At 37.2% G+C, this 13,893-nt stretch overlaps 1 protein-coding gene across 1 annotated transcript in view; it reads left to right on the top strand.

Moving 5' to 3' along the window:
* Positions 1 to 13,893, top strand: part of LOC114104827 (antigen WC1.1-like) — a 185,280-nt gene that overhangs the window by 19,310 nt on the left and 152,077 nt on the right. The window contains 4 exon segments of the mRNA XM_071609306.1: positions 21 to 338; positions 6,810 to 6,902; positions 6,980 to 7,294; positions 8,360 to 8,674. Coding sequence (XP_071465407.1) covers positions 21 to 338; positions 6,810 to 6,902; positions 6,980 to 7,294; positions 8,360 to 8,674 — 1,041 coding nt within the window.

Below are 13,893 nucleotides of genomic sequence, written 5' to 3'. Positions count from 1 at the left end.
ATCCTGTCTTCTCCTGCCAGAGTACACAGAAGTCAGGCTCATGAAAAATGGCAGCTCTCAGTGTGAGGGTCAAGTGGAGATGAAGACCTCTGGAGGCTGGAGAACACTCTGTGCCTCCCACTGGAATATGGCCAATGCCAATGTTGTTTGCCGTCAGCTGGGCTGTGGGGTTGCCTTCTCCACCCCAAAGGGAGCATATTTTGTGGAAGGAGGAGATGAGATCTGGAGAGACCGATTCCACTGCTCAGGGTCTGAGTCCTTCCTGTGGAATTGTCCTGTGACTGCCCTGGGTGTTCCTGCCTGTGCCCATGGAAACACAGCCTCTGTGGTCTGCTCAGGTAAGAGAGGTCAGCGCTGACTGGTACTTGAGTAGCATGTCTCTAAGAGCAAAACATAATGGAGAGATGACTAGAAAAGTGAGACATTCCTTGGTGAAATATAATTCTTCTCAGTGATCATTCATCTTTCAGACCCTGTCAAGAGTTATTCAGAGGAAATTTTTTGATTGACAAAGGCTGTAGGTTTATTATTGCCTTTATAGTTTAAACATTACAGAAAAACAGAGTAAGATAAGGAACACCCAAATGCCTTCTGCAAAGTTTTCTCAAACCTTAAACTTTTGCTACAACATTTGCTTAAAACTTTTTTCATTATTATTTTTATTTTTTCTTACTAGAAATACATGATAATAGAATGCAGTTCTATTATATTGAAATATTATTTATATATGGAGTATAAATTCTCATTCCTCTGGTTGTACATGGTGTAGAGTTACACCAGTCATGTAATCATAAATGCACATAGGATAATAATGTCTGATTCACTCTACTATTCTTCCTACCCTTATACAACTTTCCCTCCTTCATTTTCCTCTTTATAATCCATAATAAGTCTATACTTTCATAGCACCCATCCACCTTATTGTGAATTAGCATCTGCATATCAGAGAAAACATTGGGCCTTTATTTTTTGGGATTGGCTTATTTCAGTTAGCATGATTGTCACCAGTTCAATTATTTATTGACAAATGCCATAATTTCATTCTTCTTTATGGTTGAGTAATATTCCAATGTGTATATATTCCATATTTTCTTTAACCATTCATCTGCTGAATGGCATCTAGGTTGGTTCTATAACTTAGCTATTGTGAATTGAGCTGCTATAAACTTTGATGTGCTGTGTAGCTATAGCATACTGATTTTTAGGCCATTGGTTATATGCTGAGTAGTGGGATAACCGAGTCAAATGGTGTTTCCATTCCAAGTTTTCTGAGGAATCTCTATACCACTTTGCATAATGGTTGCACCAATTTGCAGTCCCACCCACATTGTATGAGAGTACTTTTTCCCCCACATCCTTGCCAACATTTATTTCTACTTGTATTCTTGATAATTGTCATGCTAACTAAAGTATATGAGTTCTTAGTGTAGTTTTAGTTTGCATGTCTCTAACTACTAGAGATGTTGAATTTTTTTTTTTATATATTCATTGACCAATTGTATTTCTTCTTCTGTGAAGTATCTGCTCATTACCTTAGCCTATTTATCTATTTGGTTGTTTGGTGGCGGGGCAGGGTATTAAATTTCTGAGATCTTTATATATCCTGGAGATTAATGGAAATGACAATGATTTTCCCCTAATCTGTAGGCTCTCTCTTCATATTCTTAATTGTTTCCTTTGCTATGAAGAAGCTTTTTACTTTGAATTCATCCCATTTGTGGTTTCTTGATTTTACTTCTTGCACTTTATAAGTCTTGTTAAGGAAGTCAGTTTCTAAGCTGACATGGTGGAGATTTGGGCCTACTTTTACTTCTATTAGGCACAGAGTCTCTGGTCTCAAACCTAAGTTCTTGATCCACTTTGAGTTTTGTGTAGGATGAGAGATTTGGGCTCATTATAGTTTGCTACATACGAATTTCCAATTTTCCTAGCACCATTTTTGAAGAGGCTGTCTTTTCTCCAATGTATATTTTGGCATCTTTGTCTAGTATGAGATAAGTGTATTTATGTGGGCTTGTCTCTTTGTCTTCATTCTGTACGACTGGTATACCTGTCTGTTTTGGTGCCAACACCATGCTGCTCTTTGTAACCATATCTCTGGTATTTTGATGGCTCCAGCTCTATTTTTATTGCTAAGGATTGTTTTGGCCATTCTGGGTCTCTTACTTTTCCAAAGAAATTTCATGACTTATTTAAGAATGCCATTGTAATTTTAATGGTACTTGCATTAAATCTGTATAGAGCAATTGAGTGTATGGCCATTTGGGCAATGTTCATTCTGCTATCCATGAACATGGGAGATCTTTCCATCTTCTAAGGTATTCTTCAGTTTCTTTCTTTAATGTTCTGTAATTTTCATTGTAATGGTCTTTGTTAGATTGATTTCCAAATATTTTAATTTTTTGAGGCCATTATGAATGGGGTAGTATTCCCAATTTCTTTTGGTGGATTCACCACTGATTTATAGGAATGCAATTGATTTACATGTGTTAATTTTATATCCTGATATTTTGCTGAATTCATTTATTAGTTCTACAAGTTTTCTTGTGGAATTTTTTTGGGTCTTCTAAATATGGATTATATCATCAGCAAATAGGGATAGTTTGAGTTCTTCCTTTCCTACTTATATCTATTTAATTTCTTTCTTCTGTCTAATTGCTCTGGCTAGAGTTTTAAGGACAATGTTGAATATAAGTGGTGAAAGAGGGCATTCCTGTCTTATTCCAGTTCTTAGAGGGAATGCTTTAAGTTTTTCCCCATTTAGAATGATATTGGCCTTGTATTTAACATATATAGCTTTTACAATATTGAGGTGTGTTCCTACTATCCCTAATTTTTCTAGTGTTTTGAACGTGAAGATGTGTTGTATTTTGTTAAATGCTTTTTCTGCATCTGTTGAGATGATCATATAATTATTTTCTTTAAGTCTATTGATGTGTTAAATTATGTTTATTGATTTCTGTTTATTGAATGAAACTTGCATCCCTAGGATGAACCCCACTTGATCATGGTGCACTATTTTTAATATTTTTGTATGAGATTTACCAGAATTTTAATGAGAATTTTTGTATCTATGTTCATAAGAGATATTGGTCTGAAGTTTTCTTTCCTTGATATGTCTTTGTCTGGTTTTGGTATCAGGGTGATAGTAGCTTCATAGAATGAGTTTGGAAGGATTCCCTTCTTTTCTATTTCATGGAATAATTTGAGAATTATTGGTGTTTATTTTTTTTTGTATTCTTGACTGATATTCATTTTCTTTCTAGGTCTTGTAGAACTTGGATGAGAATCCATCTGATCTGGGGCTTTTCTGATTGGTAGGCTTTTCATGGTGACTTATATTTCAATGCTTGAAATTGATCTGTTCAAATTGTGTATATCCTCCTGATTCAGTTTGTGTAGGTCATATGTCTCTAGAAATTTGTCAATTTTTCAAGATTTTCTTTTTTCTTTCTTTTTGGGAGTACAAATTTTCAAAATAGTTTCTGAATATCATCTTTATTTCAGTGATATTTCTTTTTTCATCACAAATTTTAGTAATTTTAGTTTTCACTCTCTTTGTCTTTAACTTTTATTTTCATTTCTTCTTCATGTAGTATTTTGCTGAGTATGTTCTATAATGCAGACTTTCTAGTTCTGATTTTTTTTTAATTTTGTTTATCATGGAAGGTTTTGATTTCATCTTCAAATATGAACCTTAATGTTGCTGGGTATTGTATTCTTGGCGAAGGATTTATCAATTTTACTGATTTTTTTCAGAAAACAAACTTTTCATTTTGTCAATTTTTTGAATTATTTATTTTGTTTCAGTTTTATTGATTTCAGCTCTAATTTTAATTTTTTCCTGTCTTCTATTGTATTTGGTGTTCATTTATTCTTCTTTATCTAGGGCTTTGAGATGTAATGTTACATTATATGTTGACTTTATATTTTAGTAAATGAGCTCAATGAAAAGAACTTTCCTCTTAATACTGCCTTTATAATGTCCCAGAGATTTTGATATGTTGTGACACTATTTCCATTTTCCCCAAGTATTTTCTTTGTTTCATTCTTGATTTCTTCTATCAATTGGTCATTCAGTAGTGTATTATTTAATCTTCTGGTGTCAGAGTAGCTTCTATTTTTAAATTTTATCATTGAGTTCTAATTTTATTCCATCATGATTGCATAGAATGCAAAACATTATTTCTATTTTTTTTTTGTTTTGCATTTTCTAAGAGTTGATTTGTGGCATAAGATATGGTCTATTTTAGAGAAGGATTCATTTGCTGCTGAGAACAAAGTATCTTTGATCACTGATGGATAAAATACTCTACATTTGTCTTTAAAGTCTGAAGTATTGATTGTATTATTTAGTTTTATAGTTTATTCAGTTTTTGTTTGGAGAATCTATCTGCTGGTGATAGAGGTATGTTATACTCACCCACTATTATTGTGTTGTTATCTATTTCTTTCTTGAAATTGAGAAGAATTTGTTTCATGTACATAGATGCTCCATTGTTTGGGGCATAAATATTTACAATTGCTATTTCTTGCATATGTGTCATTCCCTTAATCAGTATGAAATGTCCTTCTTTGTGCCTTATGGTTAGCTTTGGCTTGAACGTCACTTTATCTGATATGAGGACAGAAATCCATGCTTGGTTACATAATCCATGTGAGTGATATATATTTTGCCATCTTTTCACTTTTAGTCTGTGAATGTCTTTACCTATGAGGTGAGTCTCTTGGACTTGCATGTTGTTGGGTCATGTTATTTTAATCCAACATACCAGTCTGTCTTTTAATTAATGAGTTTTAGCTATGTATGTTCAAAAATATTATTAAGATGTGATTTGTATTCCTAGTCATTTTGTTTTATTGCTGGTTTTTAATTTGATTTTGTTTAACCTTTGTTTGACTATTCCTTTAGTGTGGTTCCTCCCTTTGCTGATTTTTATTTTTATTTTCATTTCTTCTTTATGAAATATTTTGCTGATAATGTTTTGTAGTGCAGGCTTTCTAGTTGGGAATTTTTAAAAAATTTGTTGTTTATCATGGAAGGTTTGATTTCATCTTCAAATATGAAACTTAATTTTGCTGGGTATTGTATTCTTGACTAACATCCATTTTCTTTGAAATCTTGATATATATATTATTTCAAGACCTCCTAGATTTGAGGGTCTGGTTTGAGAAAACAGGTAAGATGCAAATTGGCTTCCTTTTAAATGTAATCTGACATTTGTTTCTAGAAGCCTTAAAAATTCTATCCTTATTCTGTATGTTAGGCATTTGAAAGAATGAAAGCAAGAAATAACGAGGAACACAAATGAAAAATATATTCCATTTTACTCATCATTCCTGACTCATAAGTTTGGGAAGGGCTCTTGGCAGTTGCCTCTTGGAATCTGTCATAAGGTTGCACTTGAATGTCATCTGAAGCTGAGATCACTTGAAGGCTTGACCAAGCAGGAAATCCAGGATAGTTCATTCACATGGCTGGTAGCTTGAAGTTCAACTGGGGCTGTTGACAGAATCAAGTACAAATGCTGCCTCCAACATGATAGTCTCTATTGAGTAGATATACCATAAGGCAAATATCCTAAAGAGAAGGAGGCATGACTTTCTAAACTAAGTTCCTAAGTCAAGCTGTGTTGGATTCACCACATTCTATTGCTTATAGACAATTCTCCACGGTCAGCCCAGATTCAAGAGAAGAAGAAAGGAACTCCATGGGTCAATGGATAGAGCATCAGAGATTTTAAGAATATTTTTTTAAATATATATGTATATTGAATATCTGACTTTGTGTATTTTCTAAGTGATACTCTTAGCACTATCATAGTGGCCTTAAATACCTAAAACTTATAGATTACATAGGAATGTTAGGTTCTTTCACGATGTCTCTCACTGTTTATAGTTTCTATCCTTATCTTTCTGTGCTTTACTCTGTGTAATTTTCTGTGTTTTTGTACTTTGCAATTTCTATTCTGTGATATTCTAATGTTTTCTACTCATATTCAGGTTCTTATTTTTAGCTCTTGACTTTTTAACTCTCAAATTTTTGTTACATTTTTGTGAACATTTCTCTGCCAAGATGCACATAATGCCATTTAATAGGCCATAAATCATGATTATTTAAATTACCTGTAAGGAAACACCAATACTAATATGCAAAAATCTTTCCAATATTTCCTCATTTTTCCTCTTTGCTCTCTATTAAACTCTGTTTCATGTAGTATTTTGGATCAACATTGTTTTGGGGAAACTATACAAAACCTTCAGAGAGGATTTTATTTTGCCTCTTCCAGGTACTTTATTTAAGGTAGATCACGTTACACAAAAACAAGTGAAGTTTTGAGAAACTGTGCAGCATCCCTTTGACAAAAATCCATTTAGTTCACAAAATATGATACAAGTTTCCTGGTTGTTTAACGTGATTCCTCCTTTTTGGTACAACCTAAATTATATTTGTGTATGGCCACAGAAATCTGGCAATCATGCTGAGATTTTCAGTCTTACCTTCAATCTTTGAATGGGAAAAATAGCTGATCTCACTTTTTACTTTTCTCTGCACTTGACTCCTAAAGTCTAGCTGCCCTGGGAGCTGTGCAATGTGTCAAGAAGCACAAACATATTCCTATTTTCCTAATGCCACTCCTAGTGTTTGACATAAAGCACAAAAGTGTCAGAGTCAGAAACAGAAATCTCCATTAGGATAACAGTTCTGAAAATAGGAAATTACTGATTTTGTCCTACAGTTTTCAGATGCCATCACTAGATTATTATGTACCTTAATTCAGTTTCCTACTCTCTATTCCAATCTGTAGGAAACCAGGCCCAGCTGCTGCCCCAGTGCATGAACTCCTGGTCTGACCCAGCAGGCTCTGCAGCCTCAGAGGGACAGAGTGCCAACTGCTCAGGTAAGTAAGGCCTCCAGCACTAGAACCTCCCCATTCCCTGTGCAAATGCCCACTGACATGACCCTGTCTCTCCTCAGACAGCAGAGAACTCCGTCTGGTGGACGGGGGCAGTCGCTGCACAGGGAGAGTGGAGATCCTGCAGCAGGGCTCCTGGGGCTCCATCTGTGATGACAGCTGGGACCTGAGTGATGCCCATGTAGTATGTAGACAGCTGGGCTGTGGAGTGGCCCTGGAGGCCACCATCTCTGCTCACTTTGGAGAGGGATCAGGGCCCATCTGGCTGGATGAGCTGAACTGCACAGGAGAAGAGGTGCATGTGTGGCAGTGCCCTTCCCAGGGCTGGGGGCAACACAACTGCAGACACAAGGAAGATGTGGGGGTCATCTGCTCAGGTCTGTGGTGCACACTGTGCACAAGTGGGAGAAGTGAGGTGGGTGTGCAGGATGTTATCTGAGCCTTAGGGCAGAGGAGGGGCAATTGGTGGCAGGGCGGATGGGGAAGAGACTCATCCCACAGTGCCTGTGTCTCTAGCAGAAAAGATGAAGGGCTTCCATTTCCTGATGCAGCAGCTGAGTTTCTGCTCCTCCCTTCTCATTCCTGCCTCCTGACAATCATTCTCTTCAGTGTCCATTTGACTGCAGACCTCATGCTTCAGTTACTGTGTGTGCAACATTCTAAGACCCATTGGATTAGTTTCCTATTGCTGCTATAATAAATTACTAAAGAGTTAGTGGCTTAAAACAACACAAATTCAAGACTGACCCCAGTCCCCTTGAGCTATAAATAAGGTGTCAGTGAGCTACATTCAGCTGAGGCTCTGGGAAGACTCATTTCCTTGCCTTTTCCAGCACTAAAGGATACCTCTATTTCCCTTCCTTATTCAAGTCAATCCCTTGCCTACTTCTGACCATTTTTTCATCTTCACATCTCTCTTTGACTGGGGTCAGAAACCATTGTCTGTTTGTAAGAATACAGATCTAAGGATGTGGATAGATTGTGCTCACATGGTTAATCCTGGATAATCTAAAATAATTTCACCTTTAAAATATTCTCAACTTCATGTTGTTTGCAAAGCCCCTGCCTCAAAAGATAACCTACTCCCAAGCTCCAGGACCAGGAAGTGACATATCTGGGACTTCAGTTGTTTGCCACTTCATTGTCCATACCCCATTTCCCAGGGTCTGTCAGATATTTATTCAGTTATCTTTTCCTCCCTCCCCTGAAGAGCCCCACTTCAGTGTTCCTGCCTCTTTATTTTCCACTACACCATTGTCATAGAAATAGAAAGAGACATATAAGTTATCAAAACAGGTAAAAGGGACAAAAGTTTTGTATTTCCGTCCTGTGGGAATTTTATCAGCAAATTTAGCAGTGAGCACTCACTACTTAGGGGTAAAGGAAAACAGCACTAAGTGCTAAATACTCACTATGTCCTGTTTTCCTCCTCTTGGTTTCAGAGTTCCTTGCCCTCAGGCTGGTGAGCAAAGACCAGGAATGTGCTGGGTGGCTGGAGGTTTTCTACAACAACACCTGGGGCAATGTCTGCCACAGCCCCATGGAAGCTGTGACCTTGTCCGTGATATGCAGACAGCTTGGCTGTGGGGACACTGGGAATCTCAACTCTTCTGTTCCTCTAAGGGAAGGTTCTAGACCCCGTTGGGTGGATGGAATCCAGTGTAGGAAAACAGACACCTCTCTCTGGCAGTGTCCTTCTGACCCCTGGAAACAGAGATCTTGCTCTGCAAAGGAGGAAGCTTACATCATGTGTTCAGGTGACTTACTCCCTATTCCTGTGTCCTCACTCTGTAGGTTAGAAAAATTTCATACTTTTGTAAGGGTCCGGCGAAGCATCGGAGAAAGAGACCCCAAGAGACTAGCTTCATGCAATAAGCAGGAGGGAGTTTATTGAGGATCCAATTCAGCGCACTGAGGCTCCAGGCAGGCTCGCTCAAGAAGGGAGGGCAGCCCAGAGCCCAGAGCAGAGGTCAAGCAGTGCTTAAGTACACTTTTTGGGGAGGGTGGGGGGCTTTGTATACATCAGAACAAATCATCATGAGGCGTGGGAAAATTGAACAACAACTCCTAAACATGATTAGTTTATTCATTGGCGGGAACAGGTCAGACGGGGGTGATTGGTCACTCCTAAGCGGGGTACACATTCAAACTGATTGGTTTTAGGGCCTAAATGACTACGTGACAAGTTACACAGAGTCCCAGGTTATTAGACAACCAGGGAGTCAGTGGGAATATTTACTGGGCAGTTCCAGTATTGTCCTAACAGCTACAGGGATTTCAGGTTTTGCAGGTAGCATAGAAACCTAACAATACCTAATCCTTTACATTTTAACTCAGACCTTGCAGCTTAGAAACTTTACAATACCCGGTCTTTTACCCTTTAACTTTTACGCTTTAACTTCAATTTCTTTTACCCTTACACTTTCAAACCAAGAGAATAAGTTCAAATAAATCTATGAGGTACAAATTTGAATAGAAATTATTTTAGCTTCAATTTACAATCTTGTTTCAATTACAGAATTAAGTAAACCTGTTCTGACAGCCATTTATGAGGAAAATGCCATGGATATTAAATTGAGCATGAACTTACCCTCTAAAAAACTGTATAAGCAAATGGTTAGTGCAGTCTTAGCCTATAGTAATTACTCTGTGTTTCCTTGTTACAGTCAGGAATTTGACCTCAAATATATAAATCACTTTGCTACGTCCTGTCAGTGTTACATTTTGGTTTTTTGGGGGTTTTTTTGTTGTTGTTTTTCCACATGTAATGAAAGTTAAACCTCTCAGCAAACTGTTCATAGGTATTATGGTGGTCATTTAATCCAGATGTGGAAACTAAGGTTAGGAGTAAGCAGTTCATCCACCCCATACACTCAAGAGAGTGAGGGACAACTTGAGGTATCCAGTACTAGAGGGTTATCTTTGAGCTCATGGTGTTTTACTATGAAATCCATCTACATCAATCAGACAAACTCTCAATTAAGATTGTCGATGATAAGTAATTGAGTGAATTGCATGTAGAAACTTAATTCTAGTCATGAGGAGGAGAGACAAGAATAATATCCTTTCCCTGTCCTCATGAAGTTTACCCTCCAGCATGATGACACACACTAGCCATAAAAGTGAGTGTCATGAAGAAGTGGAAGGTTCTGTGGAAATGGGTAATTTGAGGGAAAATAGAAATCATATTTAGGTCAAGACCTAAAGGAGTAGTAGATGTCGAATGAAGGAAATAATTAGAGCATTTGGTCAGTGTAAATACTGAGTTTTGAGAAGCCTGGTGACCTTGAGGTACTGTCAAAATTCCATCATGAGCAGATTAGGAAGAAGCTGGGGAGAGTGATGCCTGATTATCTGGATGGATAAGAAGAGTTCAACTCCTCTCCATGGAATGGCCCCAATACCAATTCCATTGAAAAGCTCTTTGTTAATCTTCTCCTCTGACACATTATGGGGAATTGCTGTGAGATTAGGATCCTGTCTCCCCATCTTTTCTTTATTTTTATTAAATTATTTGTTTATTCTAATTGTTATACATGATGGCAGAATGCAATTTATTTCATATTACACTTATAGAGCACAAATACCCAAGTAACTGATGGTATACAATGTATTTTCACACCATTCGTGTCTTCATATATGTACTTAGGATAATGATGTCTAACTCATTCCACCATCATTTTTATCTCCTTCCCCCTTCATTTCCCCTCCCTCCCCTTTGCCCTATCTAATGTTCCTCCATTCCTCCCATGCTTCCCCCCATCGCCATTATGAGTCAGCATCTTCATATCAAAGAAAACTTTCAGCCTTTGGTGTTTTGGGATTGTCTTGCTTCACTTAGCATTATGGTCTCCAGCTTTATCCATTTCCCCTTATTTTCTCCTTGAATTCATCTCCTCACAGTCCCTGTGGCCTTGCTTTATACTATCTCCTCTGAGCCTTTATCTATATGCTACTGCAAACAAACCACTTCATCCCTCTTCCAGAAAACATTCTAAGGGGCCTGTTGAAAAATGGAGGCTATTGTCTTCCAATTTCTTAAGACCTATAATGTGTGTTTCATTTTCATGTTCTGATAAAAAAAAACCTGGCTGTCCTCTGAAAATAATGATATTCTTATCATTTTAATGCTCTTTGCATCCCTTTCATCAGGATATTTCTGAGCCAAATCTTAGAATAAAACTATTTCTGCTTTCCTTTGTCATTTTCAACAATTTATTTTCTTTTTTCAGCATGTTCACTTACTTGAAATTTGCCCCATGAGGTGGCACCAGCTACCATTTCAATTGGTGTCACTCTTCAGCCTGGTAGCTCCCCCCCATCCAGGAACACTGCAGTACTGGGCTAAGTAGGCACCTTTGTCTCCTATTCCTGGTGCTGCCAGAATCATTGAACACACTGAGATAACATCCTGACTCCATTCCTGATTTTCTTCCTTTGAATCTCTCCACTTACATTCCATCTCCCTGTATGACCATAATATTGACCATCACTACCTGTCCATCTTGAGATCTTCTTTCCATTGTTCCTTCTCTGACTGTTGCCTCTTCTTATGGCACATATTCAGATGCTCCTTTTCCAGTTATTTCATCCTCATGCAGATCCCAAATGTTTTCCCTTATCAGTTTCCCAGTTTTCCACTCTCCTCATGATTGCACATGTTCTTCTTATCCTGATTAGACAACATAATGCCCCATTATAATCCTCCCCCTTCAAGTACACTCAACTCCCTGGTCTCTTCTTTATCTTTCAAGATAAAAATTCCCTGATCTCCTCCTCATTGCTATTTAAACCACATCATACACATAAATGATGATCTTCCCGCAAACTTCACTGGAAATAGAAACTTAGCTGTCTATCTTTTTTGTTTTCTCCTCATGGTCACTCTAATTTACAGATTATTATTCTGTATTAGAGTCTTGCAACTTCTTTGTTTAATATCTAAATTTTAGACTCTCTATTCTTCCTTAGCTCTTTTCCTTCCCTTATCTCATTGGAGTCCAGGCCTTAGATGATATCATTCCACTGACAGATCCATACCTGCATACCTGGTCTCTGCCCTTAAATTCAAACTCTTATATTTCATTATTAATAGAACCTCACTTGAATATATAATGGACAACTCAAATTTAGTTTTCAAAGTAGAGCATTTTATTCCACCCCTTCAAGCCCTGCCTCTTACCTTTTTCTCCCTGTTCTATTCCCCATACAGTTAATGCCACTGTTGTTGCTCAGTTACTTATTCTCAGTCTACATTCACATCTCCATTTCACTCTCCCTCCAGTTCCAATGTAGTAGCAAGTTCTATGCCTGTACCAGAAACCATGTCCTAATTCCTTCTACTCTTTCCTTCCTACCCTCATCTTAGTTCAGGAAAGATTACTTGTTGCTTGGACTCTTCCAACAATCTTCAGTGGTCTTTGTCTTCCATAACATATTGTCTATTTAATGCTGGAAATATGCTCATTTGATTACCAAGTCAATAAGTGTGTTGCGTGTCACAGGTGAGCTGCCTTTAGACGTGACACTGACAAATTTCTCTGTGGCTCCCAAATGCAGAAACAACTGGAAACCATGGCTCAGCAGTTTGTAATTGCCATAATTTGCAGAAATGCCAGGGAAGAGTGAACAGATTGTTGTTCTCAAACTTTGAAGGACTTCCCCATGGAAGAGGGAGGAGACTGTGAGCCACTTCTTGGGTCAAGAATGTGACTCATGGGTGCAGATTACTACTGGTTGTGTTTGGGTTCACTCTAAGTTTAAGTAACTCTAAAGAACCTCACCATGCGAGGAACCCAAGGGAATGAGTAATGTTGTCTCTCTGGGCAAAGAGCACTGGAGGCATAAAGGCATGTCCACCCCACCTTCTCTTATGCTGTATTATACTTTTTCTCTCTTCACAGAATTGGCCACATATTTGACACTAGGGGATTTATGTTCTTCCCTCTAGTTTAATTTTGGTGTAGAGTTAAACAATATCTTTTCTATTACACTGAATTACCAAAACCTTAATTACTCATTGAAATCAAGGAAGACATATTAAAATATAAAATATACATTAGTGACATTACATAACCACTTGTTTATTCATATTATCCTGATGTGCATATGATTAATGGACTGGTAGTTATTCTTTTCCCAATCCTTCGTTTTCATGGAATTCTATCTAAACTCATATAGTGATAAAAATGTTTATATTTTTTAAAAACATTTATCTTGTGTCTTTTTATTTGGTTTTACAATGCTAGGATTGTATCATACTTACTATTGTTACATTGGCTTTCTTAACAATATATTATGGATATGCCTCAAGTAGAGCTCACTCTTTTGTAAAACAACTCCATAATTTTACATTCTTAAGAGATTAGTATTACACTTGCATAATCAGTTGGCTATTTGTTTAAAATTGTTTTCTATTTTTCCCTTCTAAAATCAATATTGTAACAAATGTCCTTGCACATGTAACTCTACATACTAGTAGGTTATTACTACAAGATGACTGCCAATGGTTGCAAGATCACAGGATATCTATTTTTTGAACATATATTGTCATATTATTTTGTAGGAGCAATTGTTGTCATTTGGTATTTCATATCTTGATAGAAAAACACTGTTTTTTAAATAACTTGACCATTAAACTAAAATCAAAGAACAAAAAAGAAGCTAAAAAATCAAAAAGGAACAAAGCCCACAAACCTATGCTAGAAACAACCTGAAATCCAGGGAGGATGAGATGATAAATGATGGTAAACATTTTAAAAGCAAATGCTTACTCTTTTCCTCCCTTTCCTCACCTTATTTTTTTTTCCTTTTTCCTGTAGAGGCTGAAGTGTTAATAAATAATAAGATAAGGTACAATAGATTCCGCATATTGAGACATCCAATCGTGAAGTGAGCAACCACCCAAGACAGGTCCTGCCATCATTTCTAGAGATGTTCTCAGTATAGTGTAGGAGGTTGACAGAATAATGAGGAT

This window comes from Marmota flaviventris, chromosome 3 (assembly GCF_047511675.1).
Source record: "Marmota flaviventris isolate mMarFla1 chromosome 3, mMarFla1.hap1, whole genome shotgun sequence".
In the NCBI taxonomy this organism is placed as follows: Eukaryota; Metazoa; Chordata; class Mammalia; order Rodentia; family Sciuridae; genus Marmota; species Marmota flaviventris.
Note: the sequence above shows the minus strand (reverse complement) of the source record. Positions and strands in the feature narration are given on the sequence as shown.